This window comes from Misgurnus anguillicaudatus, chromosome 9, assembly GCF_027580225.2.
Source record: "Misgurnus anguillicaudatus chromosome 9, ASM2758022v2, whole genome shotgun sequence".
In the NCBI taxonomy this organism is placed as follows: domain Eukaryota; kingdom Metazoa; phylum Chordata; class Actinopteri; order Cypriniformes; family Cobitidae; genus Misgurnus; species Misgurnus anguillicaudatus.
This window is the reverse complement of record NC_073345.2, coordinates 20,345,295-20,371,049: the sequence shown is the minus strand read 5'-3', so window position 1 is coordinate 20,371,049 and position 25,755 is coordinate 20,345,295. Positions and strand designations below refer to the sequence as shown.

At 36.1% G+C, this 25,755-nt stretch overlaps 4 protein-coding genes across 5 annotated transcripts; 2 read left to right on the top strand and 2 right to left on the bottom strand.

The window, feature by feature from the left end:
• The first annotated feature begins 506 nt into the window (after nucleotides 1-506).
• On the top strand, nucleotides 507-10,172 carry pcf11 (PCF11 cleavage and polyadenylation factor subunit). The gene is made up of 16 exons (XM_073871270.1): nucleotides 507-886; nucleotides 2,783-2,908; nucleotides 3,155-3,343; nucleotides 3,457-3,591; nucleotides 3,799-4,781; nucleotides 4,865-5,048; nucleotides 5,210-5,447; nucleotides 5,551-6,923; nucleotides 7,570-7,627; nucleotides 7,798-7,905; nucleotides 8,022-8,137; nucleotides 8,267-8,449; nucleotides 8,554-8,709; nucleotides 8,820-8,912; nucleotides 9,001-9,036; nucleotides 9,302-10,172. Exons 1-16 carry the CDS (start codon nucleotides 719-721, stop codon nucleotides 9,512-9,514), a joined length of 4,359 nt encoding a protein of 1,452 aa, XP_073727371.1. The 5' UTR covers nucleotides 507-718; the 3' UTR covers nucleotides 9,515-10,172.
• Nucleotides 10,173-10,658: 486 nt separating this feature from the next.
• Nucleotides 10,659-14,291, bottom strand: ccdc90b (coiled-coil domain containing 90B). Of its 2 annotated transcripts, XM_055180959.2 has the most exons (10): nucleotides 14,016-14,291; nucleotides 13,845-13,912; nucleotides 13,652-13,771; nucleotides 12,485-12,588; nucleotides 12,289-12,390; nucleotides 12,107-12,148; nucleotides 11,944-12,015; nucleotides 11,794-11,847; nucleotides 11,511-11,625; nucleotides 10,659-11,246 (listed from the first exon to the last, which is right to left on the bottom strand). In XM_055180959.2, the coding sequence occupies exons 1-10, from the start codon at nucleotides 14,027-14,029 to the stop codon at nucleotides 11,191-11,193; spliced, it is 747 nt and encodes a 248-aa protein (XP_055036934.2). In that variant the 5' UTR covers nucleotides 14,030-14,291; the 3' UTR covers nucleotides 10,659-11,190. The 2 variants fall into 2 exon arrangements, with proteins under 2 accessions (XP_055036934.2, XP_055036933.2); XM_055180958.2 differs by having other exon boundaries at nucleotides 13,845-14,287.
• Nucleotides 14,292-14,755: 464 nt separating this feature from the next.
• On the top strand, nucleotides 14,756-18,654 carry alg8 (ALG8 alpha-1,3-glucosyltransferase). Its single transcript, XM_055180919.2, has 13 exons — nucleotides 14,756-14,910; nucleotides 15,115-15,193; nucleotides 15,431-15,624; nucleotides 16,285-16,391; nucleotides 16,499-16,566; nucleotides 16,646-16,772; nucleotides 16,858-16,961; nucleotides 17,060-17,180; nucleotides 17,272-17,411; nucleotides 17,627-17,766; nucleotides 17,839-17,936; nucleotides 18,023-18,095; nucleotides 18,193-18,654. The coding sequence occupies exons 1-13, from the start codon at nucleotides 14,822-14,824 to the stop codon at nucleotides 18,413-18,415; spliced, it is 1,563 nt and encodes a 520-aa protein (XP_055036894.2). The 5' UTR covers nucleotides 14,756-14,821; the 3' UTR covers nucleotides 18,416-18,654.
• Nucleotides 18,655-18,792: 138 nt separating this feature from the next.
• Nucleotides 18,793-23,797, bottom strand: guca1d (guanylate cyclase activator 1d). Its single transcript, XM_055180920.2, has 4 exons — nucleotides 23,162-23,797; nucleotides 21,190-21,339; nucleotides 20,613-20,700; nucleotides 18,793-20,503 (listed from the first exon to the last, which is right to left on the bottom strand). The coding sequence occupies exons 1-4, from the start codon at nucleotides 23,354-23,356 to the stop codon at nucleotides 20,364-20,366; spliced, it is 573 nt and encodes a 190-aa protein (XP_055036895.1). The 5' UTR covers nucleotides 23,357-23,797; the 3' UTR covers nucleotides 18,793-20,363.
• Nucleotides 23,798-25,755: the final 1,958 nt, after the last annotated feature.

The following is a 25,755-nucleotide window of genomic DNA, read 5'->3' as shown; positions in this document are numbered from 1 at the left end:
CTGTATTACATTTAATATTAATTAAATGTATAGTGCTCACAGCTCTATTGCAAAGCTGGAATATACAAATATTTATATGGCTATAAAAATACATATTAAATATTTAAAATGAAACGAATAAAACAATGAGCCATGTGCCCATACATAAGAGCAACGTTTATATTTTTACATTACACAATTAAAAATTGTGTTAAATTATTACATTTTGCTGATAGCTTATAGTACGTTGCATGTTGTGTTTTGAATCCGCTGAACCAAATGCAAATAATTTTACAGCCCATAAATCAGTGGGAAACAAAGAAAACATTATTATGATACAAATGATGACGTTCAGTTGTGATTCTTTTGAGTTATGTAATTAATTCTGATAGGTTTTCTTTAAAAATAGTAAGTCTGTTCTCGGCCAATGACATTTTTTCTTCAAGTCTTGATCGCCCAATCAAATCCACGCGTCTCGGTTTAACCAATCAAAAAACAGTGACGTACGTTGAGGTATATAGCGTTTCACATGCGTAGCATCAGTTGATGCTCGACGACGGACATTTTGCAGCACTTCACGCAGCCAGATTATTTTGCTATAGAGACGCGACGAGAGGAGGCACACCGCGACGTACAGATGAAACGAAGAGGAAATACAAATGTTTAATGGACTGTTGTAGTTATTGTTTATGTAATATATAAAGTGTGTGGCGACAGCCTCTGATCTAACGGCTCAAAGATGTCCGAAGAAAGCGCGAGGGTGGACGCCTGTCGCGAGTATCAGTCCTCGCTCGAAGATCTGACTTTCAACAGCAAACCGCACATCAACATGCTCACCATTCTAGCAGAAGAGAACATCCAGTTCACCAAGGATATCGTCGCAATAATTGAAGCACAAATTGCCAAGGTTTTTATGAAAATAGATCTATTTTTGTTTCAGTCATCGCCTTTTAGCTCAAGTGTGGCGAGATAAGTGACGACATGACATGAGGCCTGTAACATGGCGGCAGCTCGGCTAATTTGCTAAACACGCCACATTGTTTAACTCGACGTATACATTATTTCTGACGCTGTAATATTGCAATAGTGTTTTTTTACATTCGTAACCGTGTACCAAACTACTTCACTTAGCTTCTAGTTCTGTAAGTTAAGTAAATTAGCCGCACGCCATCTTTCCTAAATAGGTCAGTTGGAGCCCGCATGTTTGTCTGCTTGTAGGGTCACAGCTGTTTGTTAAATCGCATTTGCTGACGTACATTGAGATTATTTATTAAAAATACGGATAATTCCCATAAGTAATAAGGTTATTCGATAACGTAATATATTGGATGGCTTCACATTCAGTAACGAGCGTTAACGCATTATTTGAGTAACGAATTTCCGCGTGCTGGTGTTAACCAACGTTATGTTGTAATGTTATACCAGCCACATGTATTCCGTCAGTTCAATATGGTTAAAGTTTGCACGATATATTTCTCGTAATACAGTTGATACTAACGTTAGTTATTTGAAACCGTAGGAAACATAACAATGGCGGTTTCGTAGTACCGTATGTAATGTGTCAAGTGACTTAAAACATAATCGTCGTTGTATGGTTGATTGTGTAACCTACTTTGCACACTGCAATCCTGTATCAACGAAGTGCTCACTTTTGGGTAGTTAAGTTATATGTTCTTTAAACTATAAATAAACAGGAATTGTCAATTAAGCCTTTGCCTACGAATAGCTGTGAATATCAGCTACCACGCATGGTCTTCTGCCCATGTACTTGGGATAGTTTTGCTATTTTTTGCTTGATGTTTGTTTGCATCTAGTTTATATTTTTCGACTAGTCTTTGTTTGGATGCTCAGTGAACATGAGCGTGCCTGGCTTTAAAGTCCTTAATGCAAATGTGCGCCATTTTTGTGTATTTTAACAAATAAAGGGTTTGGGGTTTTAGATTGCTGAGTATTTTTCTTCTATTTACTGCAATGTTAATAAATGGTATACAACTGTGACAATAAACTATGTGAAATGTCCTTTTGTCTTCATTTCCCAGTGTATTTTTGTGGTAATGTTTACTATATTGGTTTGAGTTTCCTCATGCTCCTTAATATCAAGACGTTGCCCTTGTGCAGTGTCATTTTTCAGGGTTTTAATGTGTGAAAATTCTTTTAAATTTATTCAGAAGTATATTTTTGGTTAAAAGATTTATTTCTGCACTGGGGCATATTGGTTAAAACTTGTCTCTTTACTCCCTTTTCTAGTGCAGTGTATAATGTAAAGATCTAAAGTGTCTAACTGTTTTCAAAATGGTTAAATCTTTTAAATGGATTACAAGTTGAGTTTCTGATCCAATACAAATAAACTGGAGAAAATGAGCAAATTAGCTTCCTACAGTTTTTCTATCGAAAAACCAGTTAGTTTTGTGAAACGCTGGTGTTTTCTAAAATGACTATCAGTAACTAAAAACTGAAATGTACTGACAACCTAACAAAAAAAATTTGCTGCTCGATGGACTGAACCTGAAGACTAAAACCCTGGCCTGAAGAGTTCCAGCATTTTTTTCATTTCCTTATTGCAATTGGAACATGGAATTTTTCATACTTGGAGAATATCTTCTCTGGGTTTTTTTATGGACACTGAAGATTTCATTTTTTTTACTTTGAAACAACCATGGATTTTACCCTCTTCACTGATCTCTCTTTTTTTGCCAATATTTTTATTCCAACTTCAGCTCAATAACCTCACCCCTAATTCAATGTAGTTCAATGCATTTCTCCCATGTTGTTCTCTAAACTTGTGAGTTTTCTATCACTTTAGGCACCTGCTGGTGAGAGGCTCCCAGTTTTGTACTTAGTGGATTCCATAGTGAAGAATGTTGGAGGCCAATACCTTGAAGTGTTTGCTAAGAACCTAGTCAATTCCTTTATTTGTGTATTTGAGAAGGTACATAATTCCTTAATTACGTGTCCATGGTGTGCCCTCTGTTTGAACGTCATGTGTACTTTGCCCTAAGTTGTAGAAAATCTTTACAATGTTATTATCTGAACTTAAGCAGTAAACTTTTCTTAGCTTGTATTTTGTGACTTGTTTATAAATGTTTTCAATAATAAGGAAGCCTAAAATTTGTTCATTTTTGGAAATAAATGGAAGTCAGATATTCTTTCCCCCCTTTCTTTTACTTGGCTATAGGTGGATGAGGTCACTAGAAAAAGTCTCTTCAAATTGCGTTCCACATGGGATGATATTTTCCCTTTGAAGAAGCTGTATGCACTAGATGTACGTGTGAACTCTCTAGATCCTGCCTGGCCTATTAAACCATTGCCCCCAAATGTGAGCAGCAACGCCAGCATTCATGTCAACCCATTATTTTTACAACCGGTAAGCATGTGAAGACTTTCGACTGTGGTACTTGGTAATGGGGTTAGGTGTTTTCTTATCGGTTAGAGGTGTACTATGCTTTGTTTGAAATGTATGCTTCTCTGTTTGCATAGGCTGAAGAAGTTTCTCCAAAGAGCTTGACACAAGAACAAGTCATAAGGCAACAGTTGCTTGCCAAGCAAAAGCAGTTGTTAGAACTTCAGCAAAAGAAGATAGAGCTTGAACTTGAGCAAACAAAGGCTCAGTTGGTGAGTTTAAATAGTAATAGTAAAAATTTGTATTTTAATTATATGTGTGTGTGTGTTCTGCTGTGATGTTTTGTGCATATGAGCTATATTTTTAGTATATTGTTAATATTTAAGTTTAAGTGTTGACTTGAAGCTTTAATAAATTGCCTCATTTCACTGTGATGTGTTTATGTAAATCAAATTGTCGTTTTTGTATTTTCCCTCAAGGCTGCGAGTCCTGTTGTTGCAACAAGCCACCATATCCCTACCCCAGTCCGTGTTGGTCCATCACCACTGAGCACTCAAAAAGTTTCTGCACCACAGCCCAAACCTTGGCTTCCAGCACCATCAGAGAAGTTAACCAGAGATCCTCGAATAAACAGAACTAGTACAACAGCTACAAATACAAAGGAACAAGTAATACAAAAAAAGGAGAGTCAGGTTACACCAAGTTTTCCAAGTACAGCTGAAAAAAGAGGACAAATGTTAACTGAAAAACAGAAATTTGACAGGTTGAGGATTCCTAAAAAAGACAACTCTGCTGTTGAGGAAAAGGCTAAATCCAAGTCTGTGTCACCAGCTGGTAAAGGTCTCCTTTTCAGATCCAAGGAAATTGAGTCTCAAAAGGATGTTCAAGTTAGTAAAAAGGACCCAAGGCTACATAAGCAGGTACATGACAAGACCGATTTAAAAGAGGAAGATGTCAGAGAGAAGAAAAGAAGTTCAGAGAAGAAGGATAGGGATGAGGCTCTCAAAAGCATGGATCATCAGAAATCTAGCAGCATCAGGAGCAAACTTCTAAACGGCTCTTTAAATAAACAAGAAAAACTAGAGACTTTTATGAAAAAAGAAATTAAAGTCAACAAAGACAATTTTAGGAAAAGGTCTCGGTCAAGATCTCGTTCACCACCGTCGCATTCTCCCAAAAGAAAAGAGAGGCGGTCATCTCCAAAGAGAAAAACAAGGAGTATAACACCACCCTCCAAGTCAGTGAAATCTAGGCCGTTAAGCAAAGAGTCGTTTTTGCAAACATTAAGAGATGAACGAAGTACCTCAAAGAAAAGCGTCTCCGAATCGAGGAGATCAAAACGGCCTCTCGAGGATAGATCTGCAGATCATAAAGAGAGCGTGCAGCAGAGAATCTCTCCCGCTGATCACAAAGACACGAAAGACAACAAAAGGTGGAGGAGTGGATGGGAGGAACATAAATCGTAAGTGTTGTCATCTTTATTTGCCTTTATATCCATGCTTAATACATCTAGAACATTACTCATTCAATTTTCTTCTAATTTAGTCCCAAACAGTCGGAGCAGGATCTTTCACATGGAAGACTGGGCCCTCAGAGACACAAGACATGGAACACTAATCAAAGACCAACCACACCTCGTACACCTAAACAACATAGGTTAAGTGTTGATGCCAACATACAAATACCAGCAGCACTCAATTCTGCAAGTAAACGAGATCTTTTAAGAAAGGTACGTCTTAGAATAAAAACTTCATTCTCCAAGTTTAATGATTTTTTTGCTTGTCCAAAGAGAAAACAAGGAGTATTACGCCACCCTCCAAGTCAGTTAAACCTAGACTGTTAAGTATTGCTTTACGGTATTGGCTAACTGGTTTTTGTTTTTCATTGTAGGCAAGCCAAAGGCATGCTAATGGTGAGATATCAAATGAGGAATTCCTCAGGGTAGCACATCAAATAAAGCAGCTTTTTCAGTATCAAGAGGAAATACAGCGCTCTGACTCTTGGGATGACTCGTGTGATGAAGCCGTGTACTCCTCAAAACAGAAATCGCAAGGATCCATATCTGATGCCGAGCTTTCTTATCTTGAACATAAATTGAAGCTGAAAAGAACACAGCTGCATCGTCCAGGTACATTTTGTTAAATATATCATATTAACTGAATTATTATTATTATTTTTTAATATACATATTCACAGATTAAATAAAATTTTTTATCTCCCTGTTCTAACAGTGCTAAAAGGGAATCTGATGCATAGAAACCTCCGCTATCAGCAACCTCCTTATGATCTGAGCGATCAATACAGTGAGGGCCTAGATGTGCATAAAAAACCTAATGATGCCATGAAGCCAGTCTTGGACCACGAGGATCCCAGAAGAACTGATAGGGCTCTGTCGAATACAAGCTCTACTTTCAGAAATTCACCAAGTCCAGTCCACTTGGACAGGACATTTGAGCATGCACCATCGCCTGCTGAATTAGAAATGGATCAGCCTGGAGACATCAGCCCACGTTTTGAAAGTCCTAACAGTGTGCACTCTGGCACAGGCCCAGATGATGATCCAATAAATTTAGAAGGTCTTCCTGGGCATGATCCTTTTGTGGAACAGGGAAGAATCGCACAAAACCTTGATGACTCGCCTGGGCATACACCAACACACTCAAATGAAGGTCCGACTGTCAAAGGGAATATGCCACGACACGAAGGGCCAAATATTCCTCAACGATTTGATAGATTTCAGAGTTCTCAAGCTCCCCATGATGGGGCACCAGGCCACATCCGAGAGCCTAGATTAGATGGCCCGCCAAGATTAGATGGCCCACCAAGACCTTTTCCTCCTGCTCGATATGAAGGCAATACAGGTGGATTTGATGGGTCAGGTGGTCATGGACCTGTTAGGTTTCCTGGACCTCGATATGATGCCCCTCATTTACGGTTTGAAAGACCACCATTTCCCAAACCTCATGAAAGACCTATGAGATTTAATAATCCACCAGTGGGTCATCGGCCAATGAGGTTTGGAGAGCCTCGTAATATGGTGAGATTTGGTGAGCCTCAAGCTCCGGTTCGTTTTGATCATCCGATGCATCAAAACAGATACGTTACTCCGCCAAGGTTCGATAATCCTCACATGCAACAGGGTCCACCAGGATACGATGAACCAAGGTTCCAAGGAAGACCAATGAATTTCGATGACCAACAGGGCGGTGTTAGATTTGAGAATCCGTCAGGTGGAATGCAATTTGAAAATCCAATGCAGTCAGAATCTATAAGATTTGATGCGCCACCAGTCATGCCCAGATTTGACCCACAAGCCCCCCCAAGATACTGCGGTCCAAATATCCCAAACCAGCTAAGACCACAAGAGCAGACACTGTATGATCAATCTCAAGGGCAAGGTCCTGTGATAAACCCTGCTGTACCTCCACCCAACTTCAGCGTTCCACCCATGAACACTTTTGTTGGCCCACCACAACAATTCCCAATGCAGCCAAATGTTTCACAAGCATCAAACTTCAGTGTGCCAAGTGCTCCATCATCAGAATTCCAAAATTCATTTAGACCTCCATTCCCTGGTCAAGTTGTTGGAAATGTTCCTCAGCCTGTAAGTATTTTGTATTTTTTGACATCAATGTATTGAACGCGATGTTGTCTAAGGGTGCGTCTCATTTCACTGTCTTATCCCTACCCCTCGGTTTTGTGCGTTCATGTGAGGTGAAGTGGCGTCTCAATTCTCATTTTGATCAAGGCATAGGGATACATAGCCCTTGAAACGAAGTGTGATAAGGACCACACTTGAAAGAGAGGGGTAAACGCTAACGTAGAAATTTCTCAGGAGTACCGGCATCAAGACTCTTTTTATGGTTGAACGTCGAACTGTGAAGGAGTCGCACAAATGAAAGTAAAGTTATTTTCGGAAGTTTAATTGATAATATGACACTATTTGTCGAGCTCAGCTCAGGCAATTGGTACCACAACCTGAGACGACAGCATCTTCTTTGTTTATGTCAACGATTGTCGCCTCTGTTGACGTAGCAGCCAGTTAGCGGCAAGGGGAGGTGACGCAAACGGTAATCGAGTGGTGTCTCATTTTTTAGAGGAACGATCTGTCTTACCCCTTCGGTTTTGAGGGGCAATGGGGAAGACAAAGGGGAAGGGGAAGACAGAGAAATGAGACAGGCCCTAAGTCTAGATATTATAACGTCTTCATTGGTGAAATTTGGTAAATCTTTTATGTTTTGTCTTTTCAGATGATGAGCGCTCCTAATCAGCCCTACATGCCACCAAACCAGCTTCCTTTCCAGCCTGGTAAGGTTTTTTTAAGAACATTTTCAAATCCAAAATAATTTTGTACTCTACTTTATAAACTTAGTGTAGATATTTGCATTTTTTGTTTTGAATGTGATATTGGTCACCGTTGGACCTATAATTGTAGTAAATGTATGATTGATATCTGATGGTTTTTTATTCTCTGTCAGCTTCCCAGTTTCCACAGCCTGAGCAATTTAGGCAAATAGATGTGAATGATCTGTTAACAAAACTTCTATCCACTGGAATTATAAAACCTGCGCAAACGACAACTACTGGTATGCATACTACTTTATAAATCATATTCTGATGTATAGTGCAAGTAATTATGCTACACTGTTGTTGTGGTTGTTGTTAAATTGTCCAATTTCTACTTCTTTGTAATTTATTTTAGACTCCACCTCAGCAAGTCCATTTTCATGTGTGGCTGACGAAGAGGAAGAGGAGGAACAAGAGGATGACGACGATGTCCCAGATATGACCGGCTTTGTTTTGGATGAAATGAAACAGTATGTACATCTGTAACACACTTGATTGTATAGACAAGTGTAATGCTAGCATAAGTTACTTCAATTTTTGATCAGGAAAAGACAAAGAAACCAAGGATTTGTTTGTAAATAGATTTATTTCACCTAACAGAGACATGACAGTGTCGTCACCAAACTGTATACTGGAATCCAGTGCTATTCCTGTGGTATGCGTTTTACTTCGTCTCAGACTGACATCTATGCTGATCATTTGGACTGGCACTACAGACAGAACCGTTCAGAGAAGGATATCAGTAAGAAAGTTACACATCGGCGGTGGTACTACAGCCTGACGGTGAGACACATGCAGTCCTTTATCACACTCATTTTTGTAAATATGGTGAGAAGGTATTTTGAAAAAGCTGACATGAAAACAATGCCGCTGTGTTTTGTTTTTAGGACTGGATTGAATTTGAAGAAATTGCAGATCTTGAAGAGAGGGCAAAGAGTCAGTTCTTTGAAAAAGTTCATGAAGAGGTTGTGCAGAAAACTCAGGAAGCAGCCAAAGAGAGAGAGTTTCAAAGCGTTAAGGCTGCTGCTGATGTTGTCGATGAGGTGAGAAACATGTCAATCTTCAATAAAATAGAAACAAAGGAAAACAATGAAACTTACAATATGATTGTGAATCTTTGTCTGCTCTTTCATTCATCATTCTCGCCCCTCAGTTATGTGAGATTTGCCAGGAACAGTTTGAGATGTACTGGGAGGAGGAAGAGGAGGAGTGGCACCTGAAGAATGCTATTAGAGTTGATGAAAAGGTAAGAAATCCAGTGACGTATGAATGCTTTATTAGCGGTTGCTGGATTTAATATGACCGGAAACTTGTGCATTTTCTTCCCATTTCAGACTTATCATCCAGCATGCTACGAAGACTACAAAAATGTAAGTGTTAGTTTGTAGTTTGTGCAGTCTTGTAAGTGCATACATTAACATATGAGGAATGTCAATCTAAAGGTGGTCTCATAACATTTCACATTATTTTCATATAATTGTTTCATGTTTATTCCCCATTGCTAAAACTGCTGATGGGTAAAATGGGTACTCTATTTTAGATTCTGCTTTTGTGTGTAGGTTGTTATTTTGTAATGATAAAAAACAATCTTTCTTTAAGAAAATGACTATTTATTAGACTGTTCCCTTGTTTCAGACATCCTCCTTTGTGGACTGCACTCCCTCACCCAATAAAATGCTTACAGAAAACCCTTTAACAACTTTCATGAAGCAGGAGCAGGTTAGCGATGAGACTTCATGCTCCAGTATTAAAGAAGAACCCTCTGAGGATGGTACGGATCCACCAATGGTAAAAGAGGAAGTTCAGGTTAAATTAGAAGAAGAATCACAAACCAGTGCAATTTTCTAACTATGCTGCTCGTAAGCCACATCTTGTGGTCTTTTGTGTTTTTGTAAAGAATGATATTTTTACATTTGCAGAGCTCTGGGGCCGGGACCTCAGCTAGTCATACGTTAAATACATTTTTGTATTTGTATTTGCCTGCACATTTCAGGTATTTTGCCATTTGAATGCCCAATGAAATGTACTTCAGATGATGTGCGTTTGGGAAATGTCTATGTATAATTTAATTTATAAATAAAGATATTTTTGGTATTCTTTGTGTAGTATTGATAAAGGTTTGGAAAAACAATGTTTTTTGGTTCTCGATGATCTATACCACCGTTGTGGGAATGGTGAGACAGTGGAATAATAATTTGACATTTGTTTTTTCCACCCCAATACAAGTGGTCGACCTTTTTTCTTTAGTTGGTAAATGCCTAAATCCAGGATTGGGACTGATTGTAAATAATTAATAATTGTTCATAATTTACTTTAAGAAAAATCTAAAACTATTTCCCTGACCTCAATATATGTAAATAGTTATCTCAGAGTTTACTACTGTATTTGAGTAGTGGATGTTTAGTTAAAAAAAAAAAAACAGGGTGTCTTTTTCCTTTATGCAGAGGTTCAAAAGGCAGTTTTGCGTTATACAGATTATTCAATAAAAACAAATCTGAGGAAGAAATAGTGTCTTGTGTGAAAAGTGATTATGGTGTGCTTTATGACTAATTTGAATTTGTCAGTTTATCAATATTCCTAAATAAAGTTTCATTGGTCAATAAATGCTCTTTTTCTGTGTGTGAATGTGTAAAACTTCTCTTTATTGTCACCAGACACTGCTTAACTTGCACTCAAACTCGTTTAATTAATTTTTAAAAAGTTATCCTAACAATAAATATACATTTTATTTTTTAAAAAATTGACAAATTCTGGTCGACCAATATGATATCCACCAGTTCAAGCTTTTACTGTTAGGATTTCTGTCACTGTATCTACATTGGAATCTGGGACACTTCATACTTAATCATTAATCTTAAGAGTTTTATCAATATCTTCAATGTTCTCAACACTGCCTGCAAAAAATCTGCTCGGTTTAATGTTGATGTTACATTAATGCTGTATAAACAAAGATTGTTTTTATCCAAAACAGAAGTAAAATGTTATCTCACAGTCAAGTTCTGTTGTTCAGTATTTATTAAAAAGTGACTGCAATTGTAGATTTAGTTGATACTTCTTTACATATATTGTACAAGCTTTGTACAAAGTGTTTCTTTCTCTTTTCATAGTTTACCGGTATGTAATTTTTCATATATAATAGCTATTAACATATTCATGCATCACAAATGCTTTTAAAAAATCACATTGCATTGGCTTTTATTTTAAATAATACATTCTTAATACAAACTATATTTGCATAAAAAGAAAATTAAAGTTGGGAGATGTCTTTACAAACATCTATTCATCATTTAATAGCAAGCTCTCCTGATGTGTGTCAGTTGAAAATGTCAAACATATGAAAACAATGCAGTTTAAAGCAAATGACATGACTTACTAAAGGCTTTGGTATGTGATAAAATGATTTCAAACTTTGTAACATAAAAAATGTAATAAAATTACAATAAAAGGCACCATCTTAAATCAAAAGTCAAAGTTTCTCTTTGAATATTTTAGATTAAACCTCAGGAATGTTTAGATAATGAGATTCACTTCCACAGCCGATAGAAGCCTAAGGCAATTGCCAAGCAGGTGAAGATGCATGCTGTAAAAAATAATACAAACAAAATGTATTCACAGTGTTTGTTATGTTTTTGTAGGTATATATACATTTCAGAAAAGCATTAAACTGCATTGAAATATTGAATGAATTTATATTATATATAACTATATACCGTTGTATATACTTAGTTGTTTTTATGTTCAGTAAATTGTCAAATAAGTGAATCAACAGACAAATATATAAAGAGTTAACAGTAATCCCTAAGAGACTTAAAACGTCTAATTGAAATGAATCTTGAATGCCTACCTGCAAGATATCGAACTGTCTGTAGTTTTAGTGACTCCAGGAGTGTTTTTAAAGAGGCTACTTGAATGTCTATTTTCCTTGAAGTTTCCGCTGTGTCACTGTTAATTTCTGCATTCTGAAAAATGATGATATAATAATACAATTTTTCTGAATTTGGTAAAAATCTGCTTACAATAAATGTTTATGTCCCATTTTTGAGTCTCAAACCTAATAAACTCAGTAACTCAATCAAACATTTTAAAGTAAAATTCTGAGACATGACTATAACTATTTTTAATCTTACCTTTTTTTGAAACTCTGTTGTAACCTCCATTAGTTTCTTTTCTTGATCAGTAAACTAGAATTAAAAAATGTTTTGTAAGTACATACTTTATACTTATACTAAAGTATTTTAAGTATTTATAAACGTATGCATAAAAGTATGCACACATACCATGTCAGTAACCCTGCTCCGCTCCAAATTGATGTCTAACTTTGCATCTGCTCTGATTTTTTGACTCTCTTCCTTCAGTGTAAAAGTCACAAAGACACTCCATTATTTGAGAACCAATGCATTTCGCTAAATTATTCAAAACGATACAAAATAACAAACTTACTAATAGTCTGTTCTTTATTTGCTCCAACTCTGTTTTCATTTTCTGTTTGCATGTGAAATATTTGAAAAGAAAACAACATACATTTCACTATTATATAATAAATCCCTCAGGTTTTCCCTTTAATTTTGTGTCTATAAAGTCAAAAACAATGGCTGAGATGTAAGTTTATGGTTTGTCCTTACAACATTTTCTGAACGCAAGCTGGCAAATTCACTCTTCTCCAGGATAACCATATCTTTCCTGATAGAGTCAAGATGAGCCATAATTTGTTGAAGAGCTATTTCCTAAAATAAAAAACATGGCAAAGAAACCATAAAATTAAATGCGTGTCAAATGTGTATCATTATCACATATCATTAATTTTTTTGACCTGCATACCTGATGGCTTCCAGTGACCATATCTCTGTATACAATGTCCATATTGGCTGTAGTTAGTGTCACCAGTGCTGTCGCGATTACTTCTGCCTGCCTTTTCTCAAAGCCTGTACCAAGAGTAAAAGTTAATTACAAATGTTACAAATGTTAAAGTTAGACTTAGTTCTGAAATATCCAACATTTTTATCATTTTTACATACATAATGGAATGAATACACATACTCCTCGTGGGATAATTTTGTAATAACAACCGACTAGATGTACATTATCCCACCTATTACACAACTAATTGGCGCATATGTCTATAACTGGATATGAAATACTGATCTGAAATATTTTAACAACTCAATTGTACTAGTAACAAATAGTAACAAATGTAAACCTGGTCAGAGAAGAGAAAATGGAGTGATACATTAAACCTACATTTGGCGAGATTCGTTTGTGCTTGGGGGGCACCTACCAGTAAAGAGTGTTAAGCAGTAGCTAGTTACTGTAATAATATTACTTTACCTGGTTAATAGTAGTGTAACTAATTACTACAAAAATGTGTAATAATAAAAAATACCATCCAAAAAATAGCTTACTAGTCACCCACGCAGGAAGCTAGCTTTTTCATTTTGCCAACATGTTTATTTGGTTCAACCTGTTTGTGTCTGTTGTAGATTTTAGTATATATGTTACTGCTTTGTTATATTACAGAAGTTGTTTTATCTTTCATGGATTCACAGACTGCAAAAATTATGCAATTACCATTTTTGCGGGGTGTAATGTAACTAAGAGTGTAACTAATTACTGTTGGCTGGGAGTAATAATATTACTTTTAAAAGAAGTAAATAGTAATGGGTATTTTATTTCATATTTTGAGTAACTAGCCCAACACTGCCAGTAAACCAGGGCTTCAAAGTTTTTAAATATGGTTTAAATGATATACAATTATTTTAACCTTAAATTACTCCGTCTACAGATTAAAATGTTAAGATTAGACAAATAAAACATGAATTATCACATTTCTATTTCTTTAATGCCTCAGACAAAAATGTAATTTATTTTGTTCAAATATATTTTATTTTGTTCAGTTATTTTTATTCGTAATAACAAAACATAATGTCGCATCTGACCAATCAGAATCAAGTATTCCAAAGATCACTGTAATGACTATAATTAGCATACCGCTTGATTCGAGCTCTTTAACAAGGGCATGGGAGTCAAACGTCAGTTTCCTTTGCTCCAGTGGCATTAACTCCACTTTTCTCACATCATATGTCTTGTATGCAGTCGTTGCATGGAACGCTAAAAGCAAAAATACATTTGTTAAAACACAACCATTAATATATGCTATGGGTCAAACTGAGGCAAAACTTACCTCTGTGTTGACACACTGATTGCATGTTGAGATGATGTAATTTTAACAGGCTGGAGAACTGATATTGTCTGCGCATAAAGATTCCCCAGCACGACATCGTTATATATGAATGGCTAAACTAAACGATGAATCTAAGATTACTTGGGTGGATAGATCTTTTTGCGCTTTTACCTTCTTTGTACCATCTATGCAGTACAAAATACTTCCAGACTTACTACATAACCCCTGTGTTTCTCTCCTCGCCCTCTGTCTTTCCAGGACACGTGAGACAGTTTTCAGGGTCAAATAGATGAGCACTGCATATAAAACACTTTAATGCTGTTCTTTTAGAAAGTAAGTTCCTGGATTTGTAGCACTAATGTGACGTTGCGATTATCGTAAAGGAGGAGTTTTTCAGGCTGTTTAAAAATACGAAAAGCGCATAGAACGACAATGAACACGAAACAAGGTTACAGTGGGCGGGGCTTAGCATTGACTCACTCAAAGTGAAATACAACGGGTCTTATAAAAATTCTCATTTTAACTTGTTGTCACGGCATACATTTCAAAATAAATATATATTTAAACGTGTTATTGGCATTTTACATGTATTTACGTGTAGGGACCAAGATGCTTGGTTACTCGTAAAAATTGTACCGCGTGGACTTTGTTACTTTTCTCTGCGCTGATAGTTTGTACTAATCACAGCAGTTTATGATTACTACATATAACGTTCATTTGATATAGAATACTGAAACGAATTAAAAATGTTCTATGGGGTAAAAATTGTTGGACTTAATTGATTTATTAAATGATAGTGTTTAGTACACAAATGTCTTCTGTGGTTTTAAGAACCTTCAGAGATTTTACTTCTGGTCAGCTGTGAATTCGACACTGTGAGCCGCAGTGCTCCCCCTGCTGGATTCACATCATTTCTGCCTGACTAAATTGAAGAAGTCTCTTTTTAAATAAAGTTTTATGCAGTTGAAGAAACTGTCATGGTTGCCCCCATGACCAACGACCAGAGTTGGTTTTTTGCTCTGGCTCTCGGAGTTTCCTTTCTGAAATGCCTCTTGATAAATGCCTAGTAAGTTTTCCTTACGTAAAATATCCATTTATTTCATATGATTATCACGTTGAAAAGTAGAACACAGTAGTGTGAGCACTCATCTGCGAGCACTCATTCATTCGTCTGTCTAGTATATTTTAACTAATTATTTTATTTGGAAAATGCTTGACTTTATAAAAACCACAATGCACAATATTGTCGTTTGAAATCTTTGTCTTTTAGCCACTCTACGGATTTTGAAGTTCATAGGAACTGGCTTGCCCTCACCCACAGTTTGCCAGTATCACAGTGGTATTATGAGGTAGTTACGTCATTTACATACAGCCTTTCGTCTGCAACTCTCTTTTTTATGTAATAGCAGTTATTGCAAATTGGTAGATATTTGGGGAATACTAATTAAAGCTTTTTAAAAATTTAACATGACAAAATTACATAAAATAACTATGTGTCTGTCTAAAACGAATTCTTAAATTAAGTCTTATATTATTGTACAGTTATTGTAATTTTTTTTTATTATTATTTATTTTTATATTTTCAGGCTACGTCTGAGTGGACATTGGATTATCCTCCCCTGTTTGCCTGGTTTGAATATGGACTTTCACATATTGCCAGATTTTTTGATAAAGAGATGCTGGTTGTTCAGAATCTGAATTATGCAAGCGCAGCCACAGTACTTTTCCAAAGACTGTCAGTTATCGTGACTGACGTGGTCTTTTTTTATGCAGTTAAAGAGTATGTATTGTTTTTGTATATTATTATATTTTATATGTAAAATTTCTTACTTATTATTTTGCAGTTTGTATTAATTATGTGCCCTTTTAAGGGTATCGCACACCGGCTGTGCAGCTCATTGCCGCACAGCGCTGCGCCATTCTAAAAAAATCCAACACATTGTTTTCTATGAGTATACGCACACCGGTGCCGCCTGTCCGCGCCGCCCAGCTGTGACTACAAAGTTGCTCTAATCCCTGTCGCGCCACTCACATAGTTTAACATTAAATAACATCATATTTGTCCCAAATCATTAACGATTAACATTGGCTGCTAACATATATTTTGCATTTTGAAGTAGACGCTATATCTGATGAAGTTCGCGCTATGCATTTCCGGTTTATGATACCTCTGAGTTGTCCTAGACGCGACGCTGAGCTGCGCGGCCGGTGTGCGACCCCCTTTAGACTTGACAGTTAATTATACAGAAACATGAAATTAAAGGTATAGTTCACCCCAAAATTATAATTTTATCATAAATCACTTCTGAAGACAATCAGAGAGTTTGGTGGTTTAGAATGACACAGGGGGGATTTATGATAAAATTGTCATTTTGGGGTTAACTATCCCTTTAAGTGCTTTTTGATAATTTTGGATCTAAGTATACAAATTTAATTTCAGGTGCTGCAAATGTTTGCGAGAAGACAAGGGAAAAGACCTTCATGCGAAACCTTCTTTCATCCTGGCAGCATTGTTGCTGTGGAACTTTGGGCTTTTAATTGTTGATCGTATCCTTGTAGAGGTGTCATATCCTAAATCCAAAATCAAATCATGCCTATATGGCCCTCCATAGATCAAACACTTACATTCATTTCACTTGACTAATTTCATGCAGATATTCATTTCCAATATAATGGCTTCCTGTTTGGTGTTCTTCTTCTGTCAATAACAAGACATTTTCAGGTATTGGCTATAATTTTGTGTGTTCTGTAATCTGACTTTATTCATTTGTTTATTTATGAAATATGTTTTGTATTAACAGAAAAGACACTTGGAGGGGGCCTTGCTGTTTTCAATACTTTTAAACCTGAAGCATATATATCTATATGTTGCACCTGCCTATGGAATCTATTTGTTGAGATGCTTTTGCTTCACCCAGAACAATGCAGGTAATGTTTTTTTTTGTAAGCATCGTTGAACAAAATACAATAATAATAAGACAATATGATAATTTTATTTTGCTTATTTTTTTAGATGGGTCTTTGCAGTGGAGAAGTTTTAGTCTTTTACGACTGACAGCACTTGGAACAATTGTTGTGTCTACTTTTGCGGTGTCATTTGGACCGTTTATAGCTCTGGTGTGATATGAAGAGTTTCATAATTCTAACTTAAAATACAAAATTGCAAATATAGTAAAGTACGAAAATATTAACAAATTTTACTTTATCCCTTAAAGGGCCAGCTTCCACAAGTCTTGTCTCGGCTCTTTCCTTTCAAGCGTGGACTCTGCCATGCATACTGGGCACCAAACATCTGGGCACTTTATAATATAGCAGATAAAGCTATTTCGTTCCTGGGTTTGTTTAATATCTCCAACATTTATTAGGCACTTGAATATTTATTATAAGCTTTGATGCATAATACTCATACTTTTTATACTCAATTCAGGTGTGAAATTCAGACTGCTTGACATCAACAAACTACCCAAGGCCTCAATGACTGGTGGTCTCGTTCAGGAATTTCAGCACTCTGTGCTCCCTTCAGTCCCTCCTTTTGCAACCCTTATGTGTACGTTAGTGTCAATATTGGTAAGTACATTTACACTGATATTTTAGACCTTTTGTTTTTTTCTCATCTCACTCAAGGTGGGGCCATAGATAAGATATCAGGGCCACAAAAACAATTCCCACCTCTTTCCCCAGTATCTATGGCTGTGCATAAGACCAAAGTAATAACGGAAGGAAATTGGTTATCAAATGTGCTCTGCTCTGATAATAGTACACTATTATTTTGTCTCTTGTAGCCTGCTCTTTTCAGGATCTGGCATAGACCAGATGGAGCGAGAGGATTCTTACGCTGCCTCGTCGTTTGTGCCCTTGGTTCTTTCATGTTTGGCTGGCATGTGCATGAAAAGGCCATTCTGGTGGCTATACTTCCTTTGAGGTGATCATCTGATGGTATAATCTACGTTCAGTTATTCGACTACATTTACAAACACAATTTCTTGTTTTTTAGTTTGCTTGCAGTGGAGAGCAGAGAGGATGCCAGGATTTTTCTCATCCTCAGTACAACAGGTCATTATTCACTATTTCCACTTCTCTTCACAACCCAAGGTAAGTCCAGTTATAAAACACTCAACAATTCAATTGAAAGTTTAAACATCATCTTATAGTTTCATTCCTCTTTTGTCTTATTTCAGAGTTGCCCATCAAAATTTTTCTCATGTTGCTGTTTACAATCTTCAGTTTTACTTCGTTGAAAAAGCTATTCAGGTCAGTGTAAAATGTTTTTATTTAATTCTTTCTTAGATGTTTAATTGAACAACAGTTCATATTGTAATTCACTCGTGTATATTATTAAATTTTCCAGGAAGGGAGCTCTGGTGAGCACACTGGAAGCAGTGTATCTGTTGGGTCTGATTCCTCTGGAGCTCATCTGTGAATTTGTTTATCCGCTGACTGTCTGGCAGAAGAGTTTCCCTTTTCTCCCTCTGATGCTGACCTCAGTTTACTGCGCTTTGGGAGTGACATATGCCTTTATCAGACTGTACATATCACTTCTGACATGTTCAAACAAAGTCAAAACACAGTAAATTCTGTAAAGCATACTGAAAGGCAATGTAGTTTAAGAGTTTAAAAGAACTGTTTATTGCTTTTTGACATTCTCAGTAATTTTTCATTTGACCAAAGTTATTGATGAATTGTTTGGTTCAGGTTGTGGGATATGTATGTAGTTTTGTATGGCTGTTGTATGTAGGCTATGAAAACAAATGTATATTTTTGTAAGATGCTTCTACATGTTTATTGTTTCAGTAAATATGTTTGAACATTATTTCACTCACCAATGTTTATTTTTTTCTGATAAAGGTACAAAATTGTTGTTTTAAAGTTTTATTAAGGCAACAGAAATATTCCATACCAGATCATATCTTACCTGATTCTTACAAAAATTGCTTGATGGAAAATGATCAAATACAAAGCATAATAGATTGAGGGGTATGAAACTGATAATCTCATTAGCAAATCTTTGAAAACCATTCCCTACTGAAAAATCATGCTCATGCTGGTCTTAGCTGGTTTTCCAGCTTGGTTTTTAGCTGGTATTGCTGGGGTTTCAAGCTGGTCTAGCTGTGTTTTGTTCACTTTTTAAGCTGGTCTAGCTGGATTTAGTTGGTCAGGCTAGAACACCAGCTGACCCAACAGTTTGATCAGCTTTGCCAGGCTAAGAGGTCCAGCTTAAATCAGCTACTGCCACTTTAAACCAGCTAACACCAGATACCAGTTTATGCTGGTCTTAGCTGGATTTTTCAATAGGGTTTACACTTTTATGGCAGATGTTCTCAGTAGAGTATTTATGTTTGAGTACACTGACTGTTGGAGAGATCTCAATATATCCATATCTGGTTACATATTTGCAGTGGGAGGGGGGGGGTAATGCATTACAAGTAATGTGCATTACATAATAATATTACTTTTCTGAAGTAAAAAGTAAAGTAATGCATTACTTTTAAAATGTACACAATAATATTTGAGTTACTTTTCAAAAAAGTAATGCAAGTTACTTTTTAAGTTTAATTAATTCAGTATAAAAAATTATGTAGGCCTACTGAATTAAAGGTGCAGTGTGTAAATTTTAGCGGCATCTAGTGGTGAGGTTGCGAATTGCAACCAATGGCTCAGTCCATTGCTCACCCCTCGCTTTTGAAACACATAGAGAAGCTACGGTAGCTGCCACCGGACAAACATGTCATCGTCGGAGCCAACTTAGTAAAAAAAATTGTCCGTTAAGGGCTTCTGTAGAAAAATGGCAGCACAAAATGGCGACTTCCATGTAAGGAATATGTAGTATGTAGGTGTATGTAGATAAAAAGGTATCGTTCTAAGGTAATAAACACATAACGGTTCATTATGAAAGGTCTTTATACACCCCTGATAATATAGTTATGTATATTATTTTGCATTCCAGAGTTCGACATTTTTGTGATGAAATATGCAATTTGTGAATGCAGAACTTTTCAGTCATAAAATACACCTGCAAGTCCTGAAAAAGTAACGCAAAAGTAGCTAAAAAGTAACGTAAGCATTAATTTCCATGAAAAGTAACTAAGTAACGCAATTAATTACTTTTTTGGGAGTAACTTAATATTGTAATGTATTACTTTTAAAAGTAACTTTCCCCAACACTGCAACTCATATTCTCAGCATTCTGTACTGAGCTTTTCCTTAAAAAGCATAATGTTGTTCATCCCCAAGTGCTGCCAACAGTTCCTTGGACCTCTGCACTCATAGCATTAGAGGATCAGTGATTGGCTCTGGACACCTCCGACACACACAAGGCTTTACATCTCCTCTGGGATCAGACATCATGATTTAGCAATTAGCTAAATTCTTTCCAGAATTTTCTTCTGAGGATCACACGTGCTGTGAGGAGGTACATCTGATACCTGGAGAGATGGCTGAACCTCAACGTCTTATGAATTAGTTCTCAGGACGGGATTTCAGTTTATTATATTTTGTCTCTAGTATGCCGTTAAGCCGAACCTAACTGTCAATGCTCGGTTTCCGTCGACCATCAACAATAATACCTAAAACTGGTGTAAGGTCCATCAATTTCTTTAACATTTCCATAATATCCGAATGTCCTTTAGCTCCTTCGATGAACTCCTCCAGCGTCAGTTCACCTGAACGTTTAAAGACAGAGAGAGAGAGATGTTTTCAGACATGCAATAAATTAATAAAACATGTTTGAAAGCAAATTTTTATAATAAATTCGTTGGATGTTAAACACACCTTCTCCATTCACATCAATCTTTTCATAGATAAGTGTCACCACCTCTTCTGGCACAATGTCACGGTTTCTTGTGATGTCTTGTATTGCCTATTTGTAGAAACAAAGGGAAAATATGATAAACATCTATGCAAATGTTTTGCAAGATTTTATGAAACCATATAGGACATGCAATATGATTGGCTTGCTAAAACGTAACAGTCTAAGAAACTGAGATACATTGAGGACACAAGAAAGATAGTTCACTAATTGGATTAAATGAGCTCATCTACAGATTAAGCAGGCAGACTGATCCTGCAGAGGAATTACAGCAAACCTATTTCTTTTCCATTCACAAAATAATTTGGGTACATTGTCAAAATAATGTTAAATTAACATATATTTTATGTTACTTTAACTTAACACATCATGTTAAACAATTTCAACTTGTTTTTATAAGTTATATCAATTTATCACATCAAAACATAATCCAGTGATCATCTCTGACCAAAGCAACCATCATCAGATGTGAATGTAATCTCACATTAAATTTCCTGCACAGATTTATAAGCAACGCCACAATAAAAGTTGATTCATTACCGTGAATATGGTCTCCAATTCATCCTTGTCAATTTTCCCATTGCCATCCTGGTCAAAAAGTTTGAAGTACCACTTTAGTTTCTGGTTGATTTCCCCCTTGAGCATAAGGCTAATGGCAGCAATATATTCTACAAAATCTATATACCCATCCTAAAAAAACAAAAAGAGAGGAAATGTGAAGACAGCACATAATTACACTATTCATGTTTCAGAAGTCTGCTTTTTAAATCTGTTTTTAATTTGCTCCTGTGGGTGGTTGTAGAACTAGTATAACTTTATTTTTGCAAATGTGCTCAATCTGCTCTTTTACAAAAGTTCTTGTAAAAAAAATGGAATCCACAAAAATGGAATTATCTCAGCTTTTAGCTCAAAATTTGAGAGGTGATAAAAGAACAAATGAAGGTAGGATGAAACGGGTTTTTTTGTTGTTTGAAAGTGGAGGGCCTGTTCTTTTAATTGATATATTTTATGTTTATTTAAAGAAGAACATTTTCCTTGAAGGCATTAAACTAAAACTGGGTGGCAACTTAAAAAAAATAAGGTGACGGGAAAAGGATAAGCATGCTTCAAAGCATATTTGATCACCACTCAACAGTTGCACGATATACATGTTAATGTATAAATTAGGAGAATGTTGTTTTATGAAAATAAACACCACAGTCTTTAATCAATTTAATTGTTATGGCCACACTTGAATCTGAGGAACTATTTTGTTTGGTGGAAGAGTAATGTTTGTAATAATATAATTACAACTTCTTTGTATTTTATTTAATGAAATCCTGCTATGCATATGAAGTAACCGTTTTATAAAAGCAATAAGCCCCGTGAAGCAGTGGTGCCTAACAACGCCCCTTAGCTGCAATAAAATGCACTGGTAACCCACTGCTTCTTGGGGCTTATTGCTTTATTAACAACATTTTAAACTTTGTGTATATGTTTTGATCATCATTCTGAATCTGATCTCTAATAAAATTTGTTTGCAAAAATGCAATTATTTCAACTTTTTGCTCAAAATTTTTTATTTTTGAAGAATCCTACACATATTTAAAAGGTTATAAAAAGAGAACAAATAAAGATAGGATGAAACGTTTTTCTTGTTTTGTTTGTTTGTTTGAAAGCAGAGGGTCTGTACTTTCACAATATATTTGTATATTTATAGATTTTTTTTCCTGGAAGGCATTTTGTGAAACTTTTGTGAAAATGCTGGTGGGCAACTTTTGTTTTAAAAAAGGGCTGGTGGGGAATGAGTTAAAGCAGGTCTAAATATGAACAATCTATCTAAAAAAAATTCAAACAAGATCATAGCATGTGACACGTTATTAACCCCTAACTTATTTAGGACATTAAGGGGCAGTTTCCCGGACAGGGTTTAGATTAATCCAGGACTAGGCTTAGTTATATTGGACCATTTAAATACATACCTTACTAAAAACAATACTGGTGTGTGCATCTTGAGATTAAACAATATGTTAAGATATGTCAGTGCAAGATGCAAAATTCAAAACATGCGTTTTAGAAAAAGCCCTGTTCGGGAAACCCCATACGTTTATTTTTCTCTAAGTAGACCAGTGTGCATTAGGGTCATAATACATGTATTTAAATGCTGTTATAGGCAGCCTCCTTTAAGGCCAATAGTATTCTAGTTGTTTGCACAGTGGGGCATGGTTTGAGCCTCATGGTAGGCAGGTTGCAACTGTGGTGCCCTTGAGCAAGGGGTTCATAACTTGCAATGGGTTAAATGCAGAGGTCACATTTTGTCAAACTTGACAAAACATTTGACACTTTTTACTTTTGAGGTAAAGAATAAATGGGTTCACCATTAGGGCTGTCCTTATTTTACCCATCTTAATCTTTGTTTTAAAAGTCCTTTTGAAAAAAACATAAAATATCACACTCTGAATGATGACCTATGATAATCATCTTACAACCAGAACTATCATCAAGAATAATAATCAGAAACAGTAATCTTTACCCCATCCATGTCGAATGTGAAGAACACCTGGTCCACGTAACTATTTGCATCCTCGCTCATACCCTGCAATCCGAGAATGGACTTGAGTTCAAACAGCGTTATCAGGCCTGATGGAGACTCCTTCATGAACTTGTTATACCAGTGGTGCATATCCTCAGCAAGGATGTCATCCAGACTTGCGTGATTGTTACCCATGGCTGCTGTCCTGCAGGGATAGAAAACAGTCTCTGTCCCGTAGCCAGGCAGTTGGCCCTTTCCGATGGGTTACGGTGCAGGTGTACTTTGGCGATGAGGTGAACAGTAGCCTTGAAAAATCCACACTGGTGCTCCACAGGGATGGACTGAATGCTGAGTGTCTAAACCTATTATATCCAGATTCAACTAAACTGAAGTTGACACCTAAAATAACTTTGGTTAATGAGATGATGGTGAACCCTGCCCGTTAAAGAATCACTGGCAGAGGGAAAGGGATCCTTATGCAACAGGACTTGAGCCTCCTTCACATGAAGGTCTTGTACGGTCATTTGGCAAAGTGCAGATGAGGCCAAGCTCACAGCAAAGACAGAGAAGTTAATATGTAGGAGATTTTTTTGAATACTTAAGAAGTATGCTGCATCCAAATTCGCCTCAATTGTTTAGTTACTATCATTATACTGTTGCAGGTGAAAAAAATCATATTGGAAAACAGTGGAAATAGTGACAAGACAAATCCCTGCACAATACATTTACACTCTTCATGTAGGTCTGTATCTATTACAGTAAATGGGATTACAGTAAGTGACTGCCATCATTAGTTCAAATGTACAGTGTGCAAGCACTTTACATTAATGTCGCAATTCATTTTAAGCTTTGCAATTCATTTGTGAACTTTCCTACACCGGGATTAGCATAACTCAGTCAAATTTCAGGTTAAAACTAAACAAATTGAAAAAATGCAAATTAATGCTCAAGGCAGAAAAAAATGTCAAAAATTGTTCACGTTAGAGCATTGCATGACATTGTTACTGTCAGACAATAATTCAAAATGTGTCATATGTAAGTTTGTTTAAATTAAATAAGGAAACATTTTTAAGATATCCTAACCTTTAATTTCATGACAATGTAAGAGGAGGCTGACCCCCTCCCTGACCCCAACCTAATGTGAAATGAGCTCTCAGCTGGGTCATGTGCAGAAAGTGTGCTTAAACCTGACAGCCAGTCAGAGAGCAAGGATACAACAGCGTTTCTAAAATAGCCAATCAGAGAAAATGATAAAATAAACATCCGAAAATGAGAATATGAAATTTTGAAAAGTTGTGTGGATATATCTAAAGTCTCAATGAAATTAAAATGTACTTTAATTTACTTTAAAACTTTTATTTGGGAGGAAAATTGTGGCATTTGTTTTACAAATGACTTTTTTTTACAAATGAGAAAAATTTATGTGGCGTCATAATGTGGCAAATCCCCCTCCCCGAAATGATCTTTCTTTACTTCCGATCAGCGGGGCCCTGGAAGTAATAGATTCAAACTTCAGAAAGCTATCAGCTGATTTGTTGTCATGAAGCAATGACTTCGGAGGTATGAAAGCTCCGAGAAACGCATTCGGACAGACTTCATAGGCATTGTAATGGAATTCTGTTTGAAATATAAACAGAGATCGGTTTTGTGATAACTAATCCCATATTTGAAAACTACAATATAAATGTCTCACTAGAAATGCAATCAAAAGGTGTAAAAAGTGAAAATATTAGTACAAACTTTATAGTATAAAGCTAATTTATACTAAATTTGTGCTCCAGCCGCTTTCTTGGCCGCCATCTTATTTTTTCGAACTCGACCGGTCAACCATGCATAGAATTGTGGGACAGGCCAATGAGACATTCGATTTTGACATGCCTTGATGCCTTTACGCCTTTGTGCCACCAAAAGCAGAATTCTAGAGCTTTGGGACCAGCCATTGTGACTTTAAAGGAAAACACCACCGTTTTCAATATTTTACTATGTTTTTACCTCAACTTAGATGAATTAATACATGCCTATATTTTTTTCAATGCGTGCACTTTTAATCTTTGTACAGCGCTTCTTGAATGTGTTAGCATTTAGCCTAGCTCCATTATGGCTTCAAACTAAAGTTTTGTTTTGTGCCACCATACTTACTGGTGTAACTACTCATGTAACAGTCTTTAAATAGGGTAAACATGGAAGTGTTTGGTGGCATCTAAATTCATCCCTGTTTGGATCCTAAGGAATGAATGGGGCTAGGCTAAATGCTAACACATTCACAAGGCGCTGTACAAAGATTAAAAGTGCACGCATTGAAGAAAGATAAGTATTTATTCATTTGTCTAAGTTGATGTAAGAACATAGTTAAATATTGAAAACTGGTGGTGTTTTCCTTTAACAAGTAATAGTAACATGGCATATATATCCAAATTAACATAGCTAATATTGTTGTATTCCTATAGCTTTCCTGTTTTAAATTTTTTTGAAAGCAATGCATGTATTTATGCACATGATTGTAAAATGAGAGAATGTGTATGGTAAAGATTATTCGGTTTGTTATCAATTATTTGTTGGTGTATAACTTGAATTTAAGGGACATGGTTTAATAA

Coding starts and splice junctions, on each gene's coding strand:
- alg8 (XM_055180919.2), top strand. CDS start 14,822: ATGGTTGCCCCCATGACCAACGACCAGAGTTGGTTTTTTGCTCTGGCT. Junction 16,567..16,645: donor CAATAACAAGACATTTTCAG/GTATTGGCTATA, acceptor TTGTATTAACAG/AAAAGACACTTGGAGGGGGC. Junction 18,096..18,192: donor TCGTTGAAAAAGCTATTCAG/GTCAGTGTAAAA, acceptor TAAATTTTCCAG/GAAGGGAGCTCTGGTGAGCA.
- pcf11 (XM_073871270.1), top strand. CDS start 719: ATGTCCGAAGAAAGCGCGAGGGTGGACGCCTGTCGCGAGTATCAGTCC. Junction 2,909..3,154: donor TTATTTGTGTATTTGAGAAG/GTACATAATTCC, acceptor ACTTGGCTATAG/GTGGATGAGGTCACTAGAAA. Junction 6,924..7,569: donor TTGGAAATGTTCCTCAGCCT/GTAAGTATTTTG, acceptor TTGTCTTTTCAG/ATGATGAGCGCTCCTAATCA.
- guca1d (XM_055180920.2), bottom strand. CDS start 23,356: ATGGGTAACAATCACGCAAGTCTGGATGACATCCTTGCTGAGGATATG. Junction 21,340..23,161: donor TCACATTCGACATGGATGGG/GTAAAGATTACT, acceptor TTGTTTTTTTAG/GATGGGTATATAGATTTTGT. Junction 20,701..21,189: donor AATTGGAGACCATATTCACG/GTAATGAATCAA, acceptor TTCTACAAATAG/GCAATACAAGACATCACAAG.
- ccdc90b (XM_055180958.2), bottom strand. CDS start 13,941: ATGTCGTGCTGGGGAATCTTTATGCGCAGACAATATCAGTTCTCCAGC. Junction 12,589..13,651: donor TAAAGAGCTCGAATCAAGCG/GTATGCTAATTA, acceptor CTCTTGGTACAG/GCTTTGAGAAAAGGCAGGCA. Junction 12,391..12,484: donor TGGTCACTGGAAGCCATCAG/GTATGCAGGTCA, acceptor TTTTTATTTTAG/GAAATAGCTCTTCAACAAAT.